Genomic DNA, 24,121 nt, shown 5'->3' with positions numbered 1-24,121 from the left:
TGTGGTATCTGTTGCAAATTCTGTTTTCACTGACAAAAATGTCCAAATCCCAAAGCAGATGACCTCCTCTAACATTCCAAGCAATTATAACTGTAAAACTTTTCTGAGACACAAGTCAGAAAAACAAGCAAATCACCCTTGAAGGCCACATGATTTATCAGAAATTCAAGGCACAATACTGTACCATATGTAATTAAAAGTTCCATATTGGCTGGGCAGTGGTGGCACACCCCTTTAATCCCAGCACTCTGGAGGCAGAGGCAAGTGGATCTCTGTAAGTTCGAGGCCAGCCTGGTCTCCAGAGCTAGTTCCAGGACAGCCAGGGCTGTTATACAGAGAAACCCTGTCACGAAAAACAAAACAAACAAACAAACAAACAAAAAAGCCCCACATTCATGCACTTTCACTTGGATACCTAGAACATATTCTTATACTCTGGTATATCCCATTACAGTTTTCAAATAAATTAATTTTGACAGATTTCATTTTATGCCTTTTGTAAGGGAGTCAGTAGAACATTAATCTACTGAAAAATATTTACCTACACAGTTTGGTAGGAAAACAGGGTGGATTTTTAGTGGGAGAAAAAATGTAAAATGATCCCGTTTGCTAGGCGTCACAGGCAGGCAGATCTTGGTGAGTTTGATACCAGACTGGTCTACAGTTAGCTCCAGTCAAAGCCAGGCCTATATAGTAAGACTCTATCTCAGAAACAAGAAAAAAACAACTTTCCTGTCCAGAGCAAAGGTGGGTATGTTAATGGTGTGACAGGCTTAGGAGCCTAGCCTACCCAGAACTCTCTGCTGCAGGTGTTAGCTGGCTAGTTAGGGATATCCATGTGATGTGGCCTATGATCATTTGCCTAGAGCCTACAGACCTGGATTTCTATTTACTCCTTATATATGCTAAGAAGACAGGAACTTTTGCTTTTAAGAGAAGGAGTTCTAGTCTTCAGCTAAAAATAACTAAGGTGTGGAAAGCACAAAAGGAGTAAACTACCAGTTTCTTTTAATAATTTTTGACTGCTTTCTTTGAGACAGGAGCTCACTCTGATACCTAGGCTGGCCTTGAACTTCTGGGCTCAAGTGATTAACCTACACCTACCTTAGGCTCCCAAGTAGCTGGGAGTAACCTGTACCCACCTGCTGATTTTGCTTATGTTCCTTTGCCATCTGGTGGGGGGGGGGCCATGGGGCACAGACTGGGATGGATGGACTAAGTACTCAATTCAAACGTTCATTAAAAGTTCTGATGAACTGCTGATACTGTCAAGCAAAAACTATTAATTTTTAGGTATACAATTTACATGTTCAGCTTTGTGATTACCTCCTTTCAAGCTGGGATTGTTAAATAAGCAACCTATATTTGGGTAAAAAATTTCCAACAAGGCAGAACAGAAGTTTCATTCCCTAGCTTAGAAAAGGAGTGGTGATAACTGCAGTTGGAAACAGGTCCTCTCACACAGACAAGTTTCCCAGTGTGCCAAGTGCTCCTGGGACTGATGGGAATGCTCACCCGGAACCAGCAGGGACTGCAGCTGTGGAAGTGACAGTGGCCTGAGGCTTTTCTTTCTCATTTTGCTTGAGGAAAGATCTGGCTTCCTTAGATGCAGCATCTACTTCCTTAGTCACCCTATTTCAAGGAAAGACACAATTTTTAAAATTAGTTTTTTATTTAAATTAAAAACAATCTTATTTTACCAATCCCAGTTCCCTTTCCCTCCTGTCCTCCCATTCTTCCCCACCATCCCATTCCCAGAAACAAATTTGTAAGTGGGATAAGAAGCAAAAAATGTGGCAAAAGAAATAAATGAAAACTAGGAACATACTCATCACTGAGTTTTCAATAAATTCTGGCCTCTGAGTCTTATAATGATTAAAATTCACTCCAATAAGTTTACAAATAGATGCTTTCCCAGACTAATACAAACAAATGAAACAACAACATAGCAAATTTTTATGCAAGTCTTGTCCATTACATCTGTCAACATGAAGACTCCAGCAACCACTCCTGAATCTCAGCTCACTTGGTTACTAATACAAAGGCTACAAAGACCCCTGTACTATTCCTCACCTAATAGGTCAATATTAAGACTCAAAGGGCCAGTGAAAGGTGAGATGGAGAAATGGGATACAGGAACAAAAGCACTGCCATCATTTCAAGAAGAAAAGCAAACAACTGCTTTACACCTAAAACCCAAACACAAAACACAATTTCCTAAAACTGGGCAAATCAGAACTCAGGAGCAGCAGAATGTAACACAATCCTACCCAATTTCAAATTTGGAAAAACTGCATTGGCACACACCACTGATCCCAGCACTTGGGAGGCAGAGGCAGGCTATCGTTGAGAGTTCAAGACCAGCCCGGTCTACAAAGCTACACAGAAAAACCCTATCATGAAAAACCAAAAAAAAAAAAAAAAAACCAAAACAAAACAAGACAAAAAAGGATAAAGTAAGAATACTTAAGATACCTCATATCCCACATAAAAAGAGGAGAATATGTAATGCAGGCTCTGACATGCCAAAGCAATAAAAACATTTGAGAAATTTTGTTTAAATTCTAATCTACCAGTAGGCAGTCCAAAATTACAGTCAGTGCATTAAATATTCAAACAAAGATTGGCCAAAAATGATAGAATAAGCCCTATAAATTCCATCTATGAGAATATACAAGTCTCTACCACCTTCCAGGATAAATCTTCTAATGAAGGGCCACTTCATTGCTGCTATGTATATAAATGACACCAAGTGAAGCTTGGAGCTAAGATGAGACAAGCCAAATTCCAGATAACATAGGGATACACCAGAAACACTCCACTGCTTACCACTTGTTGTTTCCAGATAAGGCTGGAGTAGTTTGCTCTACAGCACTAATACAACACCAACAGGAAGATCATTTACATTCCTAAGTATCAACCCTGAAACCTAAGGGGTTAAACTACTTGTCCAACTATCCAGAGACTACACAGCAAGATGGTGTATTCTGCAACAGAGGGTATTTTCTAAACTGAATGTCACTCATTTCTGCCCCACATGATCTTCCAGAACCTTAAGAAAACCCCTTGAAATCAAATGGGGGGGTTTATGGCTGTCTTACCAAAGGGAGTTCTGTGCAAGGGGCTCTAATAGGCCTTCTAAGGCCTTTCTCTCTTGAGAATATATCTTTAGAACTCCTAGCCTAAAACTACTCTGTAGCAGAGATCACATGGAAAGACACAGATGTCTTCCTAGCCCCAAGATAACTGAATTCTTAAGCATCAGAACTAGAAGAAAACAATCTTTAAGATGGTCCCAGCTGGGCGTTGGTGGTGCATGCCTTTAGTCCCAGTGCTTGGGAGGCAGAGGCAGGCAGATCTCTGTGAATTGGAGGCCTGCCTGGTTTACAGAGCTAGTTCCAGGACAGGTCCCAAAACAGTACAGAGAAACCCTGTCTCTAAAAACAAAAACAAAAAAGATGGTCCCAATCACTGTCTGATTACAAGTGCACAAGAGAGCCTGAGCAACTGGGGCCTCTGGAGCTGTGAGAAATTATAACAGAACAGTTAGCTGTTTCATGCAAGCCAATAAATTTTAGGGTGATTTGTCCTACTGCTTAGTCAATACCCAAACTAAACCTGCATCAAAATATTGGGCTTAATGCAGATCCCAAAATACTGGTTTCAAAATAGTTTCCTGTCTTGAGTAAATCTACATTAAGATTAATGTGATTAATGAAGAATTAACTCATGCTTTATTGTCTACTTCCTACCAAAGTCTACTAAAAGTGCAAATAAATGTAACTAAAATTATACAACATTAGCAGAAGTACAACAGAAAACTGTATTAATCAAACTTTCAGAAAGTAAACAAGCTGGGCATAGTATACATGCCTGTAATATCTTCACACTAGGACACTGGAGAAGGAGATCAGGAGTTCAAAGTCATCCTCAGCTACAAGAGATTCCAACTCAAAAAAAGGAGCAAATATCTAAGTTGTAACTGGTTTTAGTTTTCTCTGAACTAAGTTTTTAGCCATGTGGAATGGATGTCAAGAAAGCCACTCTGTATTACGAAACCCTAGAAAGGCTTGTTAAATTGAACTAGCTGAAACCTTCAGAGGTGGAAGAGAGGCACTGGCTGCCACAACCAGCAGAAAGCTTGCATTAGGAACAATTAGCCTTTCTGACCCCAAAACTCAGGCTATGTCCCTACCACTGCTAACACAGAGGGATCCACAACACTTAGAGAAAATAAAAACCACAGGATAGGCTTGAAGAATGATGCCCCATCCTGAAATTAGAGGAATTAAATGAAAAGCCACCCTTAAAGGCTATATATTCCAGAGGGCCGTGTGACAGAGCGAAGTGCTAACGAACCCATCATGTTTTTAGTACTATACTACTAAGAAACAGACATGTTTAGTATGCTGTGCTACTGAAGCACAGCTTGCTGCCCAATCATAGTAGAGATTCATCAGAATTTAGACAATACACATTTCAGGAAAAAAAAAAAAAACAATAAAAGAATGCCTAGAATTGAAGGATGAGTTTCACCAAAGAGCCACAGAACATTTGACTGACACAGCAAACTTTAAAGGATTAATATCTAAGCTGAAGTTTTCGAATATGAAGAGCAAGTGGCCCAAGTAACAAGGAGACAAAAGCAGCATCACGTAACTTATGTTAGTTTTGTTGTTCTTGTTTTACTACAGGACTGAAAAGACTCTAGTACATACTTAAGTAAATATTTTCTGGAAAATATCACAAATGTTGATACTGTTAAACATTAGACATATAAAGAAATATAATATGGATTCTGCCATAAAAACTCAACAGTCCAGCAAGACAGCCAACTACAAAAGCGAAATGACAACCCATGCTATACAGCAAGTATCACAGAGTAGGTGTGGAGACAATATAAACCTTGGCAATGTCCTTCTTAATTTCTTGTGTCAAAGTCTATGCATACCCACCAGAAAACATGTTAAGCAAACAGGGTATTTCTAAGGAACCTGACAGCTGACACAAAGTAACAGCAGATGTCTCTCTGATGAAAGCATCCCTAAACAATGCCACTCTTCCTACCATTTTGTCTTACAAGACAGGGTCTCCATGCACAGTACAAGCTGGCTCTCTCCTTGTGCTCAGCCTCCCAAGGTGCCATAAAGTAACTTCACTGTGAAGAAGCTGTCATACTACTTTTAAGTAGGAGAATGATTAACTTACAACCCTCTCATACATGAGAGGGACTCCTGATAGGAAAAAGCCTATTATTGGCAATAATTAATTCATTTGTTTTTAGCAGAAATTCCATTTTAACTTCATTTTCACTCACTCAACTTCCTGAAAAGTCTTTATTTGGACAGAACTTTTCCATGACTGGGCTTTTCCAAAAGGTGAATCATTTAGGAAAGTCTGAGCTCACAGGGTCAGCCTGTTATACCATAGAGGCGAGTAAGAATGATTATTTTCCTCCCTTCCCTAAGACTTTAAAAATTTACATAGTTTTCACGGAGGAAAACAAACAAAACAGCCAAATCCAAAATTTTACCATTACAAGTTAGAGAAACTAAAAGACTAACTTCATGCTAGTTCTTATTCTTAATACTTATTCTTTTCATTAGCTCTTTCACACCTCTCTCTGCAGCCCCTCCCCCAAACCCTGTAGCCCTGGCTGTCCAGAAATTCACTCTGTAGACCAGATTGGCCTTGATCTCACAGAGATCCTCCTGCCCCTACCTCCTGAATGCTGGGATTAAAAGCATGCACCACCAGTGCCTGGCTATTCTTTTACATTTTTTAAAGATGCAGTGATACAAAGACAAAAAGGAAAAACAAAATAATGATGTCAAGAGATTAAAAGATGTGCTCAAGCTGGGAGGTGGTGGTGAACACTTTTGATGCTTGCACTGGAGAGGCAGAGGCAGGTAGATCTCTGTGAGATTGAGTGTAGCCTCATCTACAAAGCAACTTCCAGGACGGGCTCCATAGTTCAGAAAAGCCCTGTCTTGAAAAATCAAATCAAAACAAAACAACAACAAAAAAGCAAAGCAAAAGGCTGTGCTCAAACCCAAATACCAAGTTTGTCTGGGTTGTCAGTTAAAGTTCAAATAGCCTAAGGTCCTTCAAGAAAGTTCCTTATAGTATCTTAAATATTATGTTTTTTAAAAAAAAAAAGTCTTATCAATAGTCTGGTGGTGGTACATGCTTGAATCCTAGCACTAGAGAGGCAGAGGCAGGCAGATCTCTGAGTTTGAGACCAGCCTATTCTACAAAGTGAGTTTTAGGGCAGTCAGGGCTACAAAGAGAAACTGTCTTGAAAAAACAAAAACAAAAACAAAGTCTTGCCAACATAGCAACTATTAACAGGTTTAAATAAATGTTATATAAGTATATATAATGTATACTATAATGTGTAAACATCATTTATACACACACACACACACACACACACACACACACACACACACACACACAACCACATATACATATCCCAGGTTGGCCTTGATCCTCATGCTTCTACTTCCCAAGTGCGAGGATTACAGGAGTGCACCACGCCACAGCAGGCTTCAACAAGCTTTCCTATTCTTTATGGGGAAGGAGTTTGAGGACACTCACTTGCTCTGTTATATTTCTATAATTAACATATAATTAAAAAAATAACATGTAGTACTGTGAAGTATAAATAAGTAATGAAAGGTGCTCTTTTCCTGTTTTATTTTTGACAAGAGACATGGTGCTGCCCTCTTCTGACAAATGGTACAAATGGCAGGTTCTCTGAGTACTCACCACTATTTACAGCTGCCATCTATTTGCTTCCTTTGGAAAGAGAGGGGTGAGAGCACATGTGTTGGATCCCAGCACTCAGGATGCAGAGAGACCTTGGGAGCTTTGTGATTTCGAGGCCAGCCTGGTCTACACCTGGTCTACAGATCGAGTTCCAGGACAGCCTATCTCAAAAAGCAAACAAACAGAGCAGAGTAGTGGCATATGACTGTACTCCCACCACTTGGGAAGCAACAGGCAGGACAATCAGGAGTTCATTAGACCCTATCTCAAAAAAGAAAAGGAAAAAAATATGGCATACTAAATAAAGTTTATAAACAAACTTATGAAATTCATAATTTGATGAGAAATTTACTGATTTCTCAAAGCAGTGGCTATTCAGCTGATTTTATTTTCCAAGCAGACCTTCCTGAAGATAGTCTACATTATATGTGGGAAGTGATCCCAGCCAACACAGGCTTTGAGACACACTCTTACCATGTTGTCCTAGCTGAAACTTGCTCTGTAGACCTGGCTGGCTTCAACTCCACCTCTAAATGTTTGGTTTGTTTTTTAACGTGTATTTTCTATGGTATGTTAATACCCTTTCTTAACTTTTTATTGTTTGAGAATTTCAAGCAATCATATAATGTGTTTTGACTCAAGTTAACCCCCATCCCATCTCTTCTAATTCCTTCCTCACTCTCCAACCACTATCTAGTACCAACTTCCTGTGTTTATTTTTCTTTCTTTTGTTTTTTAAAACCACTTAGTCTACTTAATGCTGCTAGTATGTGCTTGGGTGCAGGGAATACTGGAACATGGATAGTCTCTCAGAAGCCACATCCTTAAAGAAAACTGACCCTGCCTCTCTCAGCAGCCATCAACTGCCAACAGCTTTTTAGCTAGGAGGTCCAACATTGTGACTCTCCCCCAAAAGCTGGGATTGTGTCTGGATTATTTTATGCAGGTTGTGTGCACACTGTCACAAATGCTGTGAGTTCTCATGTGCAAATGCCCTTCCTGTGTCCAAAAGTTTCATTTCTACATTATTTTTACAGGTTTCTAAATGTTGATGGCTTATTGTCAATGTTGTCACTCCCTATTGGATAAGTGCAGTATGATTTCTGGAGGCAAAATACATTACTAATTTACACCATCAGTAATTATGTGACCGACCCCAAAGTGACTAATTAACCAAGGGTGTCTTAGAGTGGAGAGTTCTGACAGATGTTGCCCATGTCCTTTAACTCATCATTGATACTGGGTTTCTCAAGGACAGCTAGCACTGCCAGGGCAGTATTTTTGTCTAAGGCAGCAGTTCTCAACCTGTGGGTCATGACCCCTTTGGGAGTTAAATGACCCTTTCACAGGGGTCACCTAAGACCATCAGAAAAGATACTTACATTATGATTCATAACAAGAAAAATTATAGTTATGAAGTAGCAACAAAAATAATTTTATGGTTGGAGGTCACTACAACATGGGGAATTGTATTAAAGAGTGATGGCATTAGGAAGGTTGAGGACCACTAATCTAAGGTGATTAACTGGAAACTAAATATACAAGGAAAATCAATAATCTAAATTGAAGTGTCTTCTCCAATACAAATAGTCTGAACTTTTTTTTTTCTTCCTCAAGACACAGAGTCTCTGTGTAGCCTTGGCTGTCCTGGAACTCAATCTGTAGACCAGGCTAGCTGCAAACTCACAAAGATCCACCTGTCTCTACCTCTCAAGTGCTAGGATTAAAAGCATAAACTACCAACACCTGGCTTATGTCTGGGCTCTTAAAAAGACCAAGCCCACTATTTAATCTTGACTGTATAAGAACAACTAGAAAGTATCAATGGAATAACTGGGGCCTAAAAGCCCCATACATAGATCTAATCAAAATATAGGCAGCAAAACTACCTGTTATTAGTGAAGAATGAGAAAATGTTAAAAATCAAGTCACCTGTTATTAGCCTAAGTCAAGACATACAGTAACTATGAACATGGAGATACCCGCTGAACATATTATAGTATTCATACTTAGTCATTAGCATCATTGCACTATAAAGAACAAAGATCAGTTAGAATTGAATGGAGTCACTTGTATCACATCTGCCACGCCTGGCAAACTGAGTTCAATCCCCAGGACCCCAGGAAAGAGAGCTGAGTGTGATATGAGTGCCCACACCCACACATAAAGATAGACAAAACTGAACAGCGGTGAGTCTGAGTGTGGACTACGTGGACAGCGGTGAGTCTGAGTGTGGACTATGTGGGTGTTCACTCCAATGCTATTCTTGCAGCACTGCCCTGAGTACATTTCTCACACACACACAAAAGGATTAAGAAAAATTTTAATTGAGTGGGTTTGGTACTGGAGAGATGGTTCAGAAGATAAAAATAAAAGCACTTATTGCTCTTCCAGAGGACCTGAGCTCTATTCCTAGAACCCACATGGTAGCTCACAACCATCTGTAACTCCAGTACTTACATCTTCAAGGACCAGGTATGTACAAAGTATAAAGACATACACAAAGGCAAAAGGCCCACACACATAAAATAATTAAAAATAAATAAGTTTTGCTTTCCACAGCAGCTCATGCATATAATCTCAGCACTCAGGAGGCTGAGGCAGATAGAATATTGTTACTTCAACCACGATGGACTACATAGTGACTTCCAGGACAGTCTGGGCTAGAATGAGACCTAGTCTAAAGAAATTTTTAAAAGTTGTGCTCTGGGGCTGGAGAGATGGCTCAGCAGTTAAGAGCACTAGCTGCTCTTCTACAGGACCCAGGTTTAATTTCCAGCATCCACAAAGCATAGCTCACAACTGTAACTCCAGTTCCAGGGGATCTGACACACTTACACCAATGCACATAAAATAAAGTTAAATAAACTATTTAAAAAGTTGTGCTCTGCACTATTTGTAAAACTGAAAATACAGCCTGGTAGTGGTGGTGGTATACACCTTTAATCCCAGCACCAAGGAGACAGAGGCAGGCAGATCTCTGTGAGATTGAGGTCAGCCTGGTCTACAGAGTGAGTGCCAGGACAGCCAGGGTTACACAGAGAAACCCTGTCTCGAAATACCAGCCCTCCCCCCCACAAAAAAAAGAAAACCATTTAGGGGGGAAAAAAAATCCATCTGTAAAGAACATGCACACATATTGTTCTTGCCACTAGTCCCTACACACTGTGTTATTTTCATGGCATTTACATTTTATCAAGTATTACAAATCAGATAATGTATAAAATAGGTTGTACATAGGTACACTATGTAGTTTAATGTATGAGATTTAATCTGAGGAACCAATGGGTGGTAGTGGAGCACACCTTTAATCCTAGCACTCAGGAGGCAGAGGCAGGTGGATCTCTGTGAGGTCAGCCTGAAAACAGAGTGAGTTCCAGGAAAGCCAGGACAACAGAGAGAAACCCTGTCTTGAAAAACCATAAAAAAACAAAAACAAAATGTTTCCTTGTAAAAGCATTTAAGTTTCAAACCCATGAAAATCCTCCTACCTTACTTCTTCGCCAGCAAAGTCAAACACCTTGGTAATTTTCACTTTTTCTGATTCTTTAGGCTTCTCCAGCTCATCTGCTTTGACCAACAATTTATTTGAACTAGTCTCTTCATTCTCCTCTACTGCCTAAAAAAAAAAAGGGGGGGAGGGAATGGAATCAGGCCTATAATGACACATACCTTTAAGTCCAGCACTCAGGAAGCAGAGATTTGAGGATCTTTGCTAATTTGAAGCCAGCTTGGTTTACATAGTGAGTTCCAGGACAGCTAGAGCTACATAGTGAGACCCTGTCTCAAATATAAATAAGTAAATCAGTTTTCCAAGGTAGAAGACTAAAAGAACTGCCTGAACATGCTGTTTAGAGTTGTTCTTCCATGTTTCATTTCCAATCAGTCACTGACTGCTCTTCCAGAAAACCCAGGTTAGATTATCAGAACCCACACGGTGGCTCACAACCACCTCTAACTCCAGTTCTAAAAAAATCTGATGCCCTCTTCTGGCAACCATAGGCGCTACATGCATGTGGTATATAGACATACATGCAAGTACATCACCTATACACACAAAAATAAAATAAAATAGGCTTACTGGAGAGGCTGGAAAGATGACTCAGCAGTTAAAGAGTTTTTGCAGAGGCAAGGTGTGGTGGCTCATGCCTTTAATCCCAGCACTCTGGAGGCAGAAATAAGCCAATCTTTATGAGTTAAAGGACAGCCTGGTCTATAGAGTGAGTTCATGAACAGCAGCCAGGGACACACAGTGAAACCCTGTCTGGGAAAACCAAAAAGAAAAAGAATTTCTGCAGAGGACCTAAGCTCAGTTCCTAGCACGCAAGTCAAGCAGCTTATAACTGCCTGTAACTCCAGCTCCAGGGTGATCTAATGCTTTTGGCAAATGTGTGCACATACCTACACATAGGCATGAATATATAATTAAAAATAACAACAAATAAATCTTTTTAAATTTTTCTTTGTATTTAAGTATATGCATATGTATAAGCCACATGTATACAGGTGCCTATGGAGGCCAAAAGAGGGCACTAAATCCGATGGCGCTGGTTACAGGCATTTGTCAACCACCCAATATGAGGGTTGAGAATTGAACTCAGATCTTCTGGAAGAGCATCACGTGCGCTTAATCACCGAGTCATCTCTCTAGCCCCAAAAAATAAATCTATAAAAAGTTTATAAAGGTCTGCTGGAAGTGTTATCTGATTAAAACAGCTTCCTCCTCCCCCATCCCACCTTAAGGAATGCTTTGGTTCTCACTTAGTAAAGTCACTATCAAAAGGCATCTAGTTTGCTTTTTGCTTTGAGAGTCAAATCTCAGTCACTTTGTAAATTAAAAAAAAAAAAAAAAAACAGGAAGCTACTGGGGAACTGAGGGTGTTTTTGGAGAGATACGTATACTGCCAATCTCGAAACTTACCTTAACTTGTGAACTTGGAGCTGCTTTTGACTTTGATCCCACATCATTAAGGAAGCTGGCCCACAGTTCATCTTCCTTCTTCTTCCTTGCATTCTCAGACCCAAGGCCTCCTTCTTGCTCCTCTTTATCTTCTTCACTATTACTACCTACAGATTCTTCCTTGCCATCCTCCTCTTCATCTTCTAACAAGAGGCCACTTTGTTTTCTCTTTCTAATCACCAACAGCCACCCAGAGAAAGAGAAGACAGATGCAAAATTATTCATTCCCTTCCCTCAATCCTTAGATCACCTTACCCACTTGAAAGTTTAAATCAGTGATTACTAATAACACAATAGGAGAAACAGAGTAGGTAAACTGAGATTTAATGGTTTAAAAATATTCACTTAAGTAATGTGTATGTGTGTGATCCTGAGTACACGTATGTGTATCATATGCACACAAGAAAGAGCCTGTGGAGGTCAAAAGAGGGTGTTAAATCCCCTGGAACTAAGGTTAAAGGCAGTTGCAAGCCTCTTTGTAGATGCTGAACCCAGGTCCTCTGCTAGAGCAATAACTGCTCCTCACCTCTGAGGCAACTCTCTAGCCCTGACTTAATTTTTTGATTGTTTCTTTGTCCAAACAGGGTTTTTTCTGTGCAGCCCTGGCTGTCCTGGAACTCCATCTGTAAACTAGGCTGCCCTCAATCTCACAGAGATCCACCTGCTTCTGGAGTGCTGGGATTAAAGGCGTGTGACACCAAGTCATGAATAATTTTTTTAAATGTGTTCATCAACAAAATTTAGAATTATACCATACGGTAAAAAATATATACAAGTTTCTCATTGTTTTCAAATTCTTGGCATGTTACTCTTTGAGATTCAGGAATAATAAATCAGTATCCCAATAGTCTCAGGGTTTTAAAATTATATTTTAAATATATTTCTATAATCTTTACAGTCTACAATATGAATAGCTGAAATTCTTATTTAAAGAATAAAACACATGGAGTTTAGTAGTATTTACAAAGTTTAACAGCATCCTGCAGGAATATTTAATAAAATTTAAAATTCAGGCCTCCCAGTAACACGGAATCACTTGGGATGCTGCCCTCCTAAGGACTTATCTGCACTACAAATGTGTTGTACCTTGACAGTAATAGAAGGAGTGACATGACGTATACTGTATACACTGTGTGAGTGAACTCTTTAGTGAGTATTGTCTTTTTATAACTCCCCTCCCTCTATTTAATAAAGGGAGGCATTGAGCTCACTTGAAACTTACAGTTAGTAAATTTAGTATGTCAAGACCATTATTTTCCCTAAGAAAACCCCTCAGGCAGGCATAGTGGTGCACACCTCCAATCTGAGCACTCAAGGAAGCAGAGGCTTGAATATTTCTATGAGTTGGAGGCCAGGTTGGTCTACATAGTGAATTTCAGACCAGCCAAGCTACATAGTGAGAGCCTTTCTCAAAAACAAAACAAAACAAACAGGAAGACCAAAACAAAACAAACAAAAAACCAAACCCAAATAAATAAAAAACCTAACAACTAAAAACTAAAAACAAATAAAAAGAAGAAAATTACTAACAGCACCTCATGAGATTAATCTGTTCTGAAAACAGGTTCTAAAACATGTGCTAAATATTTTTTGCCTTCTAAAAGCCTCTCCATTTAGAGAACAAGGGCTACTGACTCTCAACTTTGTATCATTTTCTTCCAAACACTCTAAAAAATATAACAGCTTCATGCTACATTCAACAGAAGTTTGAATACAGAAAAAGAGAACTGGGCCCAAGACTTTACAAAGTACATATTTATACTTTGAGGTCATCATATAGTACTTAATGTTCATTTCTCCCCTGCTCATCCTCCAAGACAGGGTTTCTTCTGTAGCTTTGGAGCCTGTCCTGGAACAGAGATCTACCTGCCTCTGCCTCTAAAGTATTGGGAGGAAAGGCATACACCACCACTGTCCGGCCATTTTTTTCTTTTTTCCATAAACTGCAATCTGTTTTTTGCTTCAATGCCCAAGACAGAAACAACAGTGACAGAGTACTGCCTTTATCTGAGTTATTTTCCTAATTTAGGATGAGACTGTAATTCAGAGCCTGTGGAAAAAATCATTGAAAGGACAAGGTATGTCTAGGACTGCCATGGTATCCTTTGATATAGTAAACTCATTGAGAACTGTGTACAACGGTGTCTCACTGGAATTACACTCCTGTTCAAAAGACTGAGACAAGAGGCTCAAGAACAGGCCAGCTAACTCAGCGGTGGTGGTTTCAGGAGAGGCAGGTTTGTGTCACAGAGAAACCCTGTCTCAAAAAAAAGAATGGCCCAGACTGGGCAACATAGTGATACCTGTCCAAGAGAGTGAGAGGGAGTGTGGTAATGCAGTATGCTACCTTTTTTTATAATTATGTTTAAATAAAGAGAGCAGGAAATACCCATACCAAGTGTGATGGTATCTAAGGTAACAGCTTTTCAGGGTAAGAACAGAGGATCATGTACCAACAGGGTTGTTTTAACCCAATGCACATTTTACCTAGGTGTTTTTAAAATTAAGGCCTAAATTTTTTTTTAAGATTTATTTATTATATATACAGTGTTCTGCCTGCCATGTATACCTGCAGACCAGAAGAGGGCACCAGATCTCACTACAGATAGCTGTGAGCCATCATGTGATTGCTGAGAATGGAACTTAGGACATCTGGAAGACCAGCTAATGTTCTTAACCACTGAGCCACCTTTGCAGCCCCCCCTAAAAAAATTGTTGAAGGCTCAGATTTTTTTTTTTTTTAACAATTTTGTTTATTTTTATTTTAAATGCATTGGGTTCTGCCTGATGTGATTGTGTCACATCCCTTGGAACTGGAGTTATAGATAGCTGCGAGCTGCCACGTGGATACTAGCAATTGAATTCCAGTCCTCTGTTAGAGCAGCCAGCACTCTTAACTGCCAAACCATTTTGTTTTTGTTTTTGCTTACCTATGTAGCACTGACTATCCTGGAACTTGCTTTGTAGACCAGGCTGGCCTAGAATTCACAGAGATATACCACTCTCTACTTCACCACCAATGCCCAGATGAAGGCCAAGACTTTAATTTTAGAGTATCAGTAATTATTTCCCTCATAAAGAATGGTGCTAAAAACCCTGGCAATAGCTAGGTAGTGGTGGTACACACCTTTAACCTCAGCATTTGGGAGTCAGAGGCAAGAGGACCTCTGTGAGTTTGAAGCTACCTTGGTCTGCAAAGCAAGTTCCAGAACAGTCAGAACTGTTACACAGTCTCAAAAAACTGAAACCCTGTCTCAAAAAACAAAACAAAACCCTGCAATAAGGAAGCTGAAGGCTAACCTAGCCTACACAATGAGTTCCAAGGCAACACACACACACACACACACACACACAGTGAAAAGAAAGACAGACACACATCTGTCATTAGAGCAATCTCAGCAATGAAGCTAGCTCTTATTATAAGGGCCTTGAGGGCAGCATCACCTGGCTGGAATGTTCTGAGCCTTCCTTCTTTTCCCTTTGGTTTTCTCAGCCTGCTCTTCACCATCCACTTCATCTTCCTTCACTAATTCATTGACATCATCTTCACTGTACTCTCCACCTGAAATCATATAACAGGGTGGTCAGATGGTTGGAATGAAGATTTTTCACAAAACATTAATAGTAAAGTCTGAGCTAGGCATGGCTGTGCACACTGCATGCTCAGCACTTGGGAGGTGGAGGCAAGAGAAGTTAAAACTTTTTTTCGGTTATACAGTGAGGTTGAAGCCAGCCTGAGCTACATGAGACCTTGTCTCAAAAACAAAAACAAATAAACAAAACCCCTAAAACAACAGCAACAATAACACAACAAAAAACTTCAGCCCTCTTTTAAGATAAATATATCTGAGCCAGGAGCAGTGGTGCATGCCTTTAATCCCAGCACTCTAGAGGCAGACAGAGGCAGGTGGATCTGAGTTCCAAGTCACTGGTCTATAAAGCGAATTCTAGGTGGAAGGGACAGGAAAAGACAGAAAAGGAACTGGTTTATTGAATGATGCAGAATCAATGTTACTACAGTAGCAGTAAATATCACTGAAATTCAAGTGATGTTTTTTATATAATTTACAATATAAAGAGTTTCCTGGTGGAGGGAAAAAAAAATCATTTCAGGCAAGTAAAACAAAAAGTGGAATCAGGACACCCAGCTGTACTATAAAGTCAGAACATTAGTTAATATGTCATATTAAGAGTAGGATGATGCACTTGAATTGCAGCCAGCCCAACCTACATAGCATGTAGGCCAGTCAGGGCTTTGTAGTGAGACTCTGCTTCGAAACAAAACAAGAAGGCCGGGAGGTGGTGGCGCATGCCTTTAAGCCCAGCACTCAGGAGGCAGAGGCAGGCAGATCTCTGAGTTTGAGGCCACCCTGGTCTACAGAGTAAGTTCCAGGACAGCCACGGCTACACAGAGAAACCCTGTCTCTAAAAAACAAAACAAAACAAAAAGACCCCAGCCAAGAACAGGTCATATTAAATGGGCTGAGCTGGGTCTATAGCTCAGTGTTAAAGCCCATTAAAAAAAAAAAAAAAAAAAAAAAAAAAAAAAAAAGCAGCAGGAAAGGACCTATAGACAGCAAAACTCAGAAGCAACAGATTTTGCTCAAAGATCCAGTACTTCCGAAGCATGGTAACAATACCTATGACTCCTGCATATATATGAAGGTGGGGTTCAAGGAGCCAGACTGGACTTTCATCCTGGCTGAATATCTGATATAAAAACAATACAAGGAGCTGGGCGTGGTGGGGCAAGCCTTTAATCACAGCACTTGGGAGGCAGAGGCAAGCAGATCTCTTGTCTATACAGAAGTTGCTCCAGGACAGCTCCAAAGCTACACAGAGAAACCCTGTCTCCAAAATCAAAACAAAACAAAAAAGGCTTTTTAAAAGTTATGTGTAAACAATAGGTATATGTGCATACGTGAGTGTAGGTTCATGGAGAGTACAGAGCTGGACTTATGGATGTGGTTTTTTTTAGTTGCCCAATGGGGATGCTGGGAACCAGGGGAGGCTTATTCAGTTTTGACAGACATTTATTTTGATTCACTTTGGAAGCTGTCTTAGCTAGAATTTTCATTGCTGTGACAAAACACCATGACCAACTACACAGAGAAACCCTGTCTTTAAAAACCAAAAACCAGGACCAAAAGCAACTTGATGAGGAAAGGTTTATTTCAGCTTACAGCCCACAGTTCATCATGGAGAAAGTCAGGGCAGGAATCTAGAGACAAAGACTGATGCAGAGGCCACGGAAAAGCAGTTTTTACTGACTTGCTCCCTACAGCTTACTCAACCTGCTTTCTTATAGCACCCAGGACCACCAGCCTGGGGTAGCATTACCCACATCAACCATCAACCATGAAAACAAACCACAGGCTTGCCAACAGGCCAATCTGGTGGGGACATTTTCTAATTGAGGTTCCCACTTCCCAAAGACTAGCTTGTGTCACTCTGATATAAAACCAGCCAGCAAAGACACACTGATAAAATGGGACTAAGGGGCTGAAGAGATGGTTCGGCGGTTAAGAGCACTGGCTGCTCTTCCAGAGGTCCTGAGTTCAATTCCCATGGTGGCTCACAACTATCTGTAATGAGATCTTATGGCTTGCAAGCATACAGACAGAACACTGCATACATAATACATCTTTAAAAAAAGAGAAAGAAATGGGAGTAAGAGTGCTGTCATTCACAGAGAAAAAAATGAATGTTTTGGAATATTCAAAGATGATAACTGAATGCAGTAGAAACAAAAAGTCCCACAACAATAAAAATACGTTTCTAGCTACACATTTTTGTTTTGTTTGCCTTCTTTCAAACAGTTTTTCTGTTTTGGGTTTTTGTTTTGTTTTGAAACAGTCATGTGTACCCCAGGCTGGCCTCAAATTCATAGTGCAGCTGAGACTGCCTTGAACTTCTGATCTTCCCACCTCTACCTCCCAGATGGTAAGATTAAGAAGTATGCTACTGGCTGCTCTTCCAGAGGACCTGAGTTCAATTCCCAGTACCCACATGGCAGCTCACAATTGTCTCTAACACAGTTCCAGGGGATCTGACACCCTCACATCAACACACATAAAATAAAATTAAATACATTAAAAAAAAAAAAAAGGGAGGAAAGTATGTTACCATACTTGGGTGTCAAACAGCACCACCCCAACTTCTGCACAATAGACTCTTCTCAAGAAGTCAATAGATCTTGCCAGACTTAACACTGGATGTAAGATTTTTATTCCATGATTTGATGCAGGCAAGGAAGAGTCCTCAGGCTCTCTCCCATGCCACCTTCCTACTTCTACTGTCCATGGATTACCTCTCAACTCCTCCTTCTACAAAGAATGGTGTTCAGAGGAGCACAGCCTATAGAAATTCTTCATATCGCTCCTCTGTGGCCATCTCTGGCAAGTGTTCTTTCGCCACACATTTTTCATCTTGTTGCTGGGCTACACATTGCTATGGGGGAGGCTGACATAAAACTCCACGTTCCCCAGGCTCACATGAAATAGGATGAAAAGACTGAAAGGAGCTTTGGAGCACATGCTGCTGGCCTCTGCATCTGCTACACAGGGAGACTGCCTATGTCCACATCCCACTCAGTTAGCTCAACTTTTTTTTTTCTTTAATGAGAGTGTCTCACTATGTACCCTCCGCTAGTATGGAACTCACTAGCATCAGATTCATCTCTGAACCTGTTTGTCTGCCTGTTCCTGCCTCCCAGAAGCATGTGTTACCACAGCCAGCACTCAGCTACTAGCCAGACTGGTGACTTTCAACTATTTGCTTATGCTTTCTGATCCTCAGCCTTTTCATCTGTAAAATGGACAGTACAAAAGCACAGGTCTTGAATCACTATGTGACTGGGTGAGTTGTGAGTTATCATTAAAGTATCTTAAAGGTACGTGCACACAAAAGGCATTCTCAAACTGGGGATAGTTAACCTCTGTAAATAGTGAAACACTGATGTTGGTCCTTTCAGCTTCCTTAAAAACTGAAGAACCAAGAGCTAGAAAAGAATGAGCCTTCTCGTCATTTCTACTCAACACCACACTGGAAGAATCAATGCAATGTCAAACAAAAGAAATACAAAAGTATCAGAAAAAGACTAAAGCTTCTTATTCAGCCTTGACATAATTAATTATCTACCTAAAAAATACCAAGGAATCTACAAAGCCTCCATAACTAATATATGGGCCTCATAAGTTCAAATAAATCAAGATTATCATGCCAAAACCCTAAGTATTATATTCTCATGTTCTAGCAATATAAACAACTTCAAAATAAAAGACCTACAGAGATGACACCGTGTTCACAGACTGGTAGAGAAGACTGTTAATTTTTCAACATTCAGTGCAATTCCAAACAAAATCCAGGCATAGCATCTGTGCAGAGACTGAAGCCACATGAGAGAACCTGTCTGGGTGGGGGCAAACAGAAGGGGGACATAGTAACTACCTCAGTGCAGAAAGTCTAATACAGCTTCAACAGAACAATGAAGATTCCAGAAAAACAAAACAGAAAACAGTTCCAGGGAAAAGTTTCTAGAAGGCTCATTGCTACAAAGTGCATGATGATGAGGATGTCAACCGAGCATCAGGAAAATGGCAGCAAAGAGAAAAGTCCTTCTGAGACAAACAGATCCTACCTGCACAGTGAGCAGAAAATCAAACACTTTTTATCCTCTGCAGCACTGGGGAGCAAACCCAAGATACTGTTCAAGCCAGACAAGCCCTCTCCCTATCTCTGAGCTGCATCTCCAGCCCAGACAGACTTGCTGGCAACACTGGGGCCAAGCAAGCAAAGCAACACTTTCACAATTCTGATGGAAAACTAATTCCAACCTAGGCTTCTGTTATCAACCAACCATCACACAGGCCTGAGATAACTTTAGACATTCCAGGTCTCAGAACAATGTTTCTGCCATGCATTCTTCCTTGGGAAGCCATTAAATGTTTTCTTCTCATTTTGGTGGAACATGTCAAAAAATGAGACCACATATACCAACAAGTGAATCTGAGGCTGGCACATAGCTGGAATTATTGCATAGGTGGAGGGAGGAGGATCAGGAAATCAAAGTTAAACCAGTTATACATGGACTTCAAGACCAGTCTTAGATACAAGACACCCTGTTGAGACAGACAGAAAGAGGGCAGGGAGGCAAGCAGGCAGTCAGAGAGACCGAACACGGGAATACCACAGACAGACCAAACATGGGAATACCAGAGAGACCGAACACAGGAATACAGAAAAGGAATAAAGAAGGCATGAAAGAGTGGTAATGATTTTAAGCCCAAGGTTTAAAATTCCAACAGACACAGAAAGAAAAACCACGCCAAAATGAAGCAAGACCAAGGCAAAGAAAGATAAGCTTCCGAGAGAGAGAGATAAAACCCCAAGGAGTCTAGGTATGTTGGAGAATGGTTTTAGCAATTCTGAAAGCTCAGAGTCAAATTAAGGTAAGAGCATGGACAGCTAAATTAAAACCAAGTAAGATGGCTCAGTGGTTAAATTAAAACTGAGTAAGATGGCTCAGTAGATAAAAACACTTGCCCCCAAGCCTGACCACCTGAGCTCCATCCCTGAAGCCACATGGTGGAAGGGAGAGCACCAGCTAGCTACTCTTTGTTGTCCCCTACCACCTACATGCACACTGTGGTGTCTCTCACACACACTCCAAATACATGTGAAACAAAACAGACAATCGTTAATACCACAATCTAGTTAAAGCAATCACAGCACACCACATGGCTCAGCTGTGAACGTGGTCCAAACAATCAGCAAAAAGGTAAACCTGAAATACTTATCTAATCTACACAAGAACAATGGCAGGTGAAGAACTAGAGGTTGAAGAATGCATGCTGGAGACAGGAGAATGAGATCTGGTGTTAAAAAGAGACTCACTGTGTATGATTTAACTGAAAAGAAACTAGCAAAGCCAAGCTGGAAAAGGGGAAAGCAGTTTCCTTAACTGAACTGAAATATCTGACTATGTTTGAGTATGTGTATGTATAACTTCCATTAAGATGAGATGAAAACTAGTTTCCAAAAATGATCACTCTTGTTGGCAGAAGAACAATGTTAGAGGGTGTGTGTGTGTGTGTGTGTGTGTGTGTGTGTGTGTGTGTGTGGTGACTTAGCACTTGGCTAGCATGTTTGATACCCTGGGTTTTATTCCTCAGCCTCTGAGGGTGAGGTGAGGACACAGTGGAAGGAGAAAATGTTGGTAAATAGGATGAGGAAAACAGCCAGAAAAATATGGTGAATCCTAGTGAAGGATAATGGTTGTTTAGAATGAAATGACAGCCATGAAACTGGCCGGGGTTACTTTCCAGCTATGACAAAAGCATTGTATTTTAAAGTTGAGGGAGGGGTCTGGAGAGATGGCTTAGCTTAAGGGTACTTTCTTACTCTTGCACTCACGTGGTGATTCACAGCCATCTGTAACTCCAGTTCCTTCTGTCCCTTCAAGTTCCCAGCACACAAGCAATCATGCAGGCATAACACTCACATACACAAAATACAATTTAAAAATCTGAAAACTGACAGGGCACTGGTGGCACATGACTTTAGTCCTGGCACTTGGGAGGCAGAGACAGAGGCAGGCATGTCTCTACCTCCCAAGTGTTGAGTTTGAGGCCAGCCTGGGCTACAGAGCAAGTCCCACACAGCTGGGAAGGAATACAGAGAGAAATCTGGTCTCAAAAACAAAACCAAAGGGCTGGAGAGATGGCTAAAACAGGGTCTTATTACACTGCCTTGATTGGCCTGAAATTCACAATGTTGTTTTCAAACTAATAGCAATCCTCCTGCCTCAGATTGCCCCCCACCCCAAGTTTCTGGATTGTAGGCTTATACTACCATACCTAGCACAACATAACTCTGTGATTGAATGGATAAATAAGAATGACTAGAGCCACTGGTAGTAGAGCACCCCTTTAATCCCAGCACTTGGGAGGCAGAGGCAGGTAGATCTTGGTGAGTTTGAGGCCAGCCTGATTTACAAATCAAAGTTCCAGGACAGCCAGAACTGTTACACAGAGACAACCTGTCTCAAAAAAAAAAAAAAAAAAAAAAAGAATGACTAGGAGGTAAGTGTGTGTGAGTGGTGAGTGCATGTGTCTGTGTATACAGTGCCTGAAGGAAGATGTGGGTATCTTCCTTTAGGAGCTTTCCATAAGCTTTTTTTTTTTTTTTTTTTTTTTTTTTGAGACCGTGTTTCTCACTGAACCAGAAGCTCACTAAGCCAGTAAGATCCTAGGACTGTACCTGTCAATACTCAAAATGCCACAGTTGGAGGCAGCCACAAGCTAGCTCCAACTTTTACATGGGTACTGGCCATTTGAACTCAGGGCCTTGTGTTGCAGAGCAAGCCTTCTCATCCACAACCCCTATAACTGCTTTTTGTTTTCCTTCCTTTCTTCCTTCCTTCCTTCCTTCCTTCCTTCCTTCCTTCCTTCCTTCGTTTTTCGAGATAGAGTTTCTCTCTATAGCTTTGAAGCCTGTCCCGGAACTCACTCTATAGACCAGATTGACCTGGAACTCAACGATTTGCCTGCCTCTACCTCCTGAGTGTTGAGATTAAAGGCGCCACCACCACCTGGCCCCTATAACTGCTTTTCACCTTAAGCAACTACACTGGAATAAACAACTTTAAGGAAATGGTTAAGCCAGGGCAAGGTACAAGATAAGTAAGGGGCATGTTTTCATATTATGATACATTGGACTGGAGAGATGGCTCAGTGGTTAAGAGCACTGGCTGCTTTTTTAAAGGACATAAGTTCAATTCCTAGCACCCACTCAATGGATCACGATCGTCTGTAACTATCTGTAACTACTTCCGGGGGATCCGATGCTCTCTTCTAGCCTCTTAAGACACCAGGTTTGCTCATAATCCACAGATAGACACGTACATGTAGGCAAAACACCCATATACATAAAGAATAAAGATATTTTAAAAGATCTGTCTTGACCTCGAGTAAGTTGAGATTCCTAATGTGCTCTCCTCCCCAAGAAAAGAAGATAGCTAAGCCTTTAAGAGTGCGTGCGACACTTCCGGAGGACCTAACTTCAATTCCTAGCTTGTGTGACTCCACCTACAACATCACCTTCTGGCCTCTCTGGGCACCTGAACACTGCCACACACACAAAAATAATAATAAGGGACTACTGAGTTGGCTCAGCGTTTAAAAAGCATTTGCTGCTCTTGAAGAGGGCCAGGGTTTGGTTGCCAGCACACTCAATGGCAACTCACAACCACCTGTAACTCCAGTCCCAGAGGCTCTGGATATCCTCTTCTAACCTTTAAAAGTCCTAGGCATGTCCATGCTGCACAGACAAACATGCAGGAAAAACACTGATATACATGATATAATTACTCTTTAAAAATAAAACTTTTTTAAAAAGAGAGCAATGAGTAGCCACCGCAAAGTGAATATATATGTATATATGTTCACAGGAAATTTCTGACAAGCTAATCCCTTGCGAGCCCAGACGCAGACAGCTCAGTCTCAGACGTCCAGGGAGCTGGCAATTCCCTGAAAATCACCACCAATGTCCGGGTCGGCTTCCAGAACGCTTCAAAGCGACGGTGCGCTCAGCTTGCCAGCTTCACGCGCCAGTTCCCGCGCTCTGAGGGGGCGGCGGCCCGGGAGAGCAGCTGTGCAGAACCGACCCACGCGTGTTCCAGGCCGCTGTGGGCCAGGGTCCTAAGGACGGGGACGCCGGACCCTCGCGCCCAGGGGAAACTCGAGGCCACGAGGCCCACGCCCTGAGGAACCTGGAGAGCCTCGAGTGAGGCGTGAAGCGTGGGAACAACCTTCCTCTCGCTTCAAGCCAAACCGCTCACCCGACGGCACGTAGTCCTCATCCTCGTCCGACGTGGAGAAGTCTTCGGAGTCGAATTCCTCCATGCTGCTGTCACTTGGGGCCTGCTACCCACACGACTGCGGCCACTGCCCCCAAAGAGCAAAGCTCTAGGGCGAGACCATAGAGGTGCTGGGCCAGCAGCTAGGGTAGCCCTGAAGGCGTGCACACATGCGCAGATGATGCCACGTGGTCAAACACGACACTTCCGGCTGGTACGGTAGGTCATCCTACACTCTCCGGGCCCGTGTGGGATTCCGGACCCTCCCAGAAGCGATGCATGCTGGGGCTTGTAGTCTTTAGCGCTACCGTGCATCCTTGATGGAGAATAGACTATGCAGAAATACAGTTGTCTCTCTTTATACGAGGCTTTTTTTTTTTTTTTTAATTTTCAAATTCGCTTACTCGGTAATTTCTTTTTGTAACTCTCAAATCAATGATTAAAATGTTACTCCCGGACATGCGCTGCAAGTAAAAATTAAGAGTCCACGATGTGCTAAGCTCCCAGCGACTTTTGAGCAAGGCTGAGGCTCC

The 24,121-nt window shown here is 41.3% G+C and overlaps 1 protein-coding gene across 1 annotated transcript in view; it reads right to left on the bottom strand.

Annotated features, from left to right (window-relative positions):
• Cfdp1 (craniofacial development protein 1) overlaps positions 1-23,781 on the bottom strand; it is a 76,081-nt gene extending 52,300 nt beyond the window's left edge. The window contains exons 1-5 of the mRNA XM_051201769.1: positions 23,571-23,781; positions 15,176-15,293; positions 11,693-11,903; positions 10,263-10,390; positions 1,516-1,632 (exon numbers count right to left, since the gene is read on the bottom strand). Of these exons, the coding sequence (XP_051057726.1) occupies positions 1,516-1,632; positions 10,263-10,390; positions 11,693-11,903; positions 15,176-15,293; positions 23,571-23,634 (638 nt within the window). The 5' untranslated portion in view covers positions 23,635-23,781. The remainder of the gene's footprint in view (positions 1-1,515; positions 1,633-10,262; positions 10,391-11,692; positions 11,904-15,175; positions 15,294-23,570) is intronic.
• Positions 23,782-24,121: the final 340 nt, after the last annotated feature.

This window comes from Phodopus roborovskii, unplaced genomic scaffold (genome assembly GCF_943737965.1).
Source record: "Phodopus roborovskii unplaced genomic scaffold, PHOROB, whole genome shotgun sequence".
Classification (NCBI taxonomy): domain Eukaryota; kingdom Metazoa; phylum Chordata; class Mammalia; order Rodentia; family Cricetidae; genus Phodopus; species Phodopus roborovskii.
This window is presented reverse-complemented; position numbering and strand designations above follow the sequence as displayed.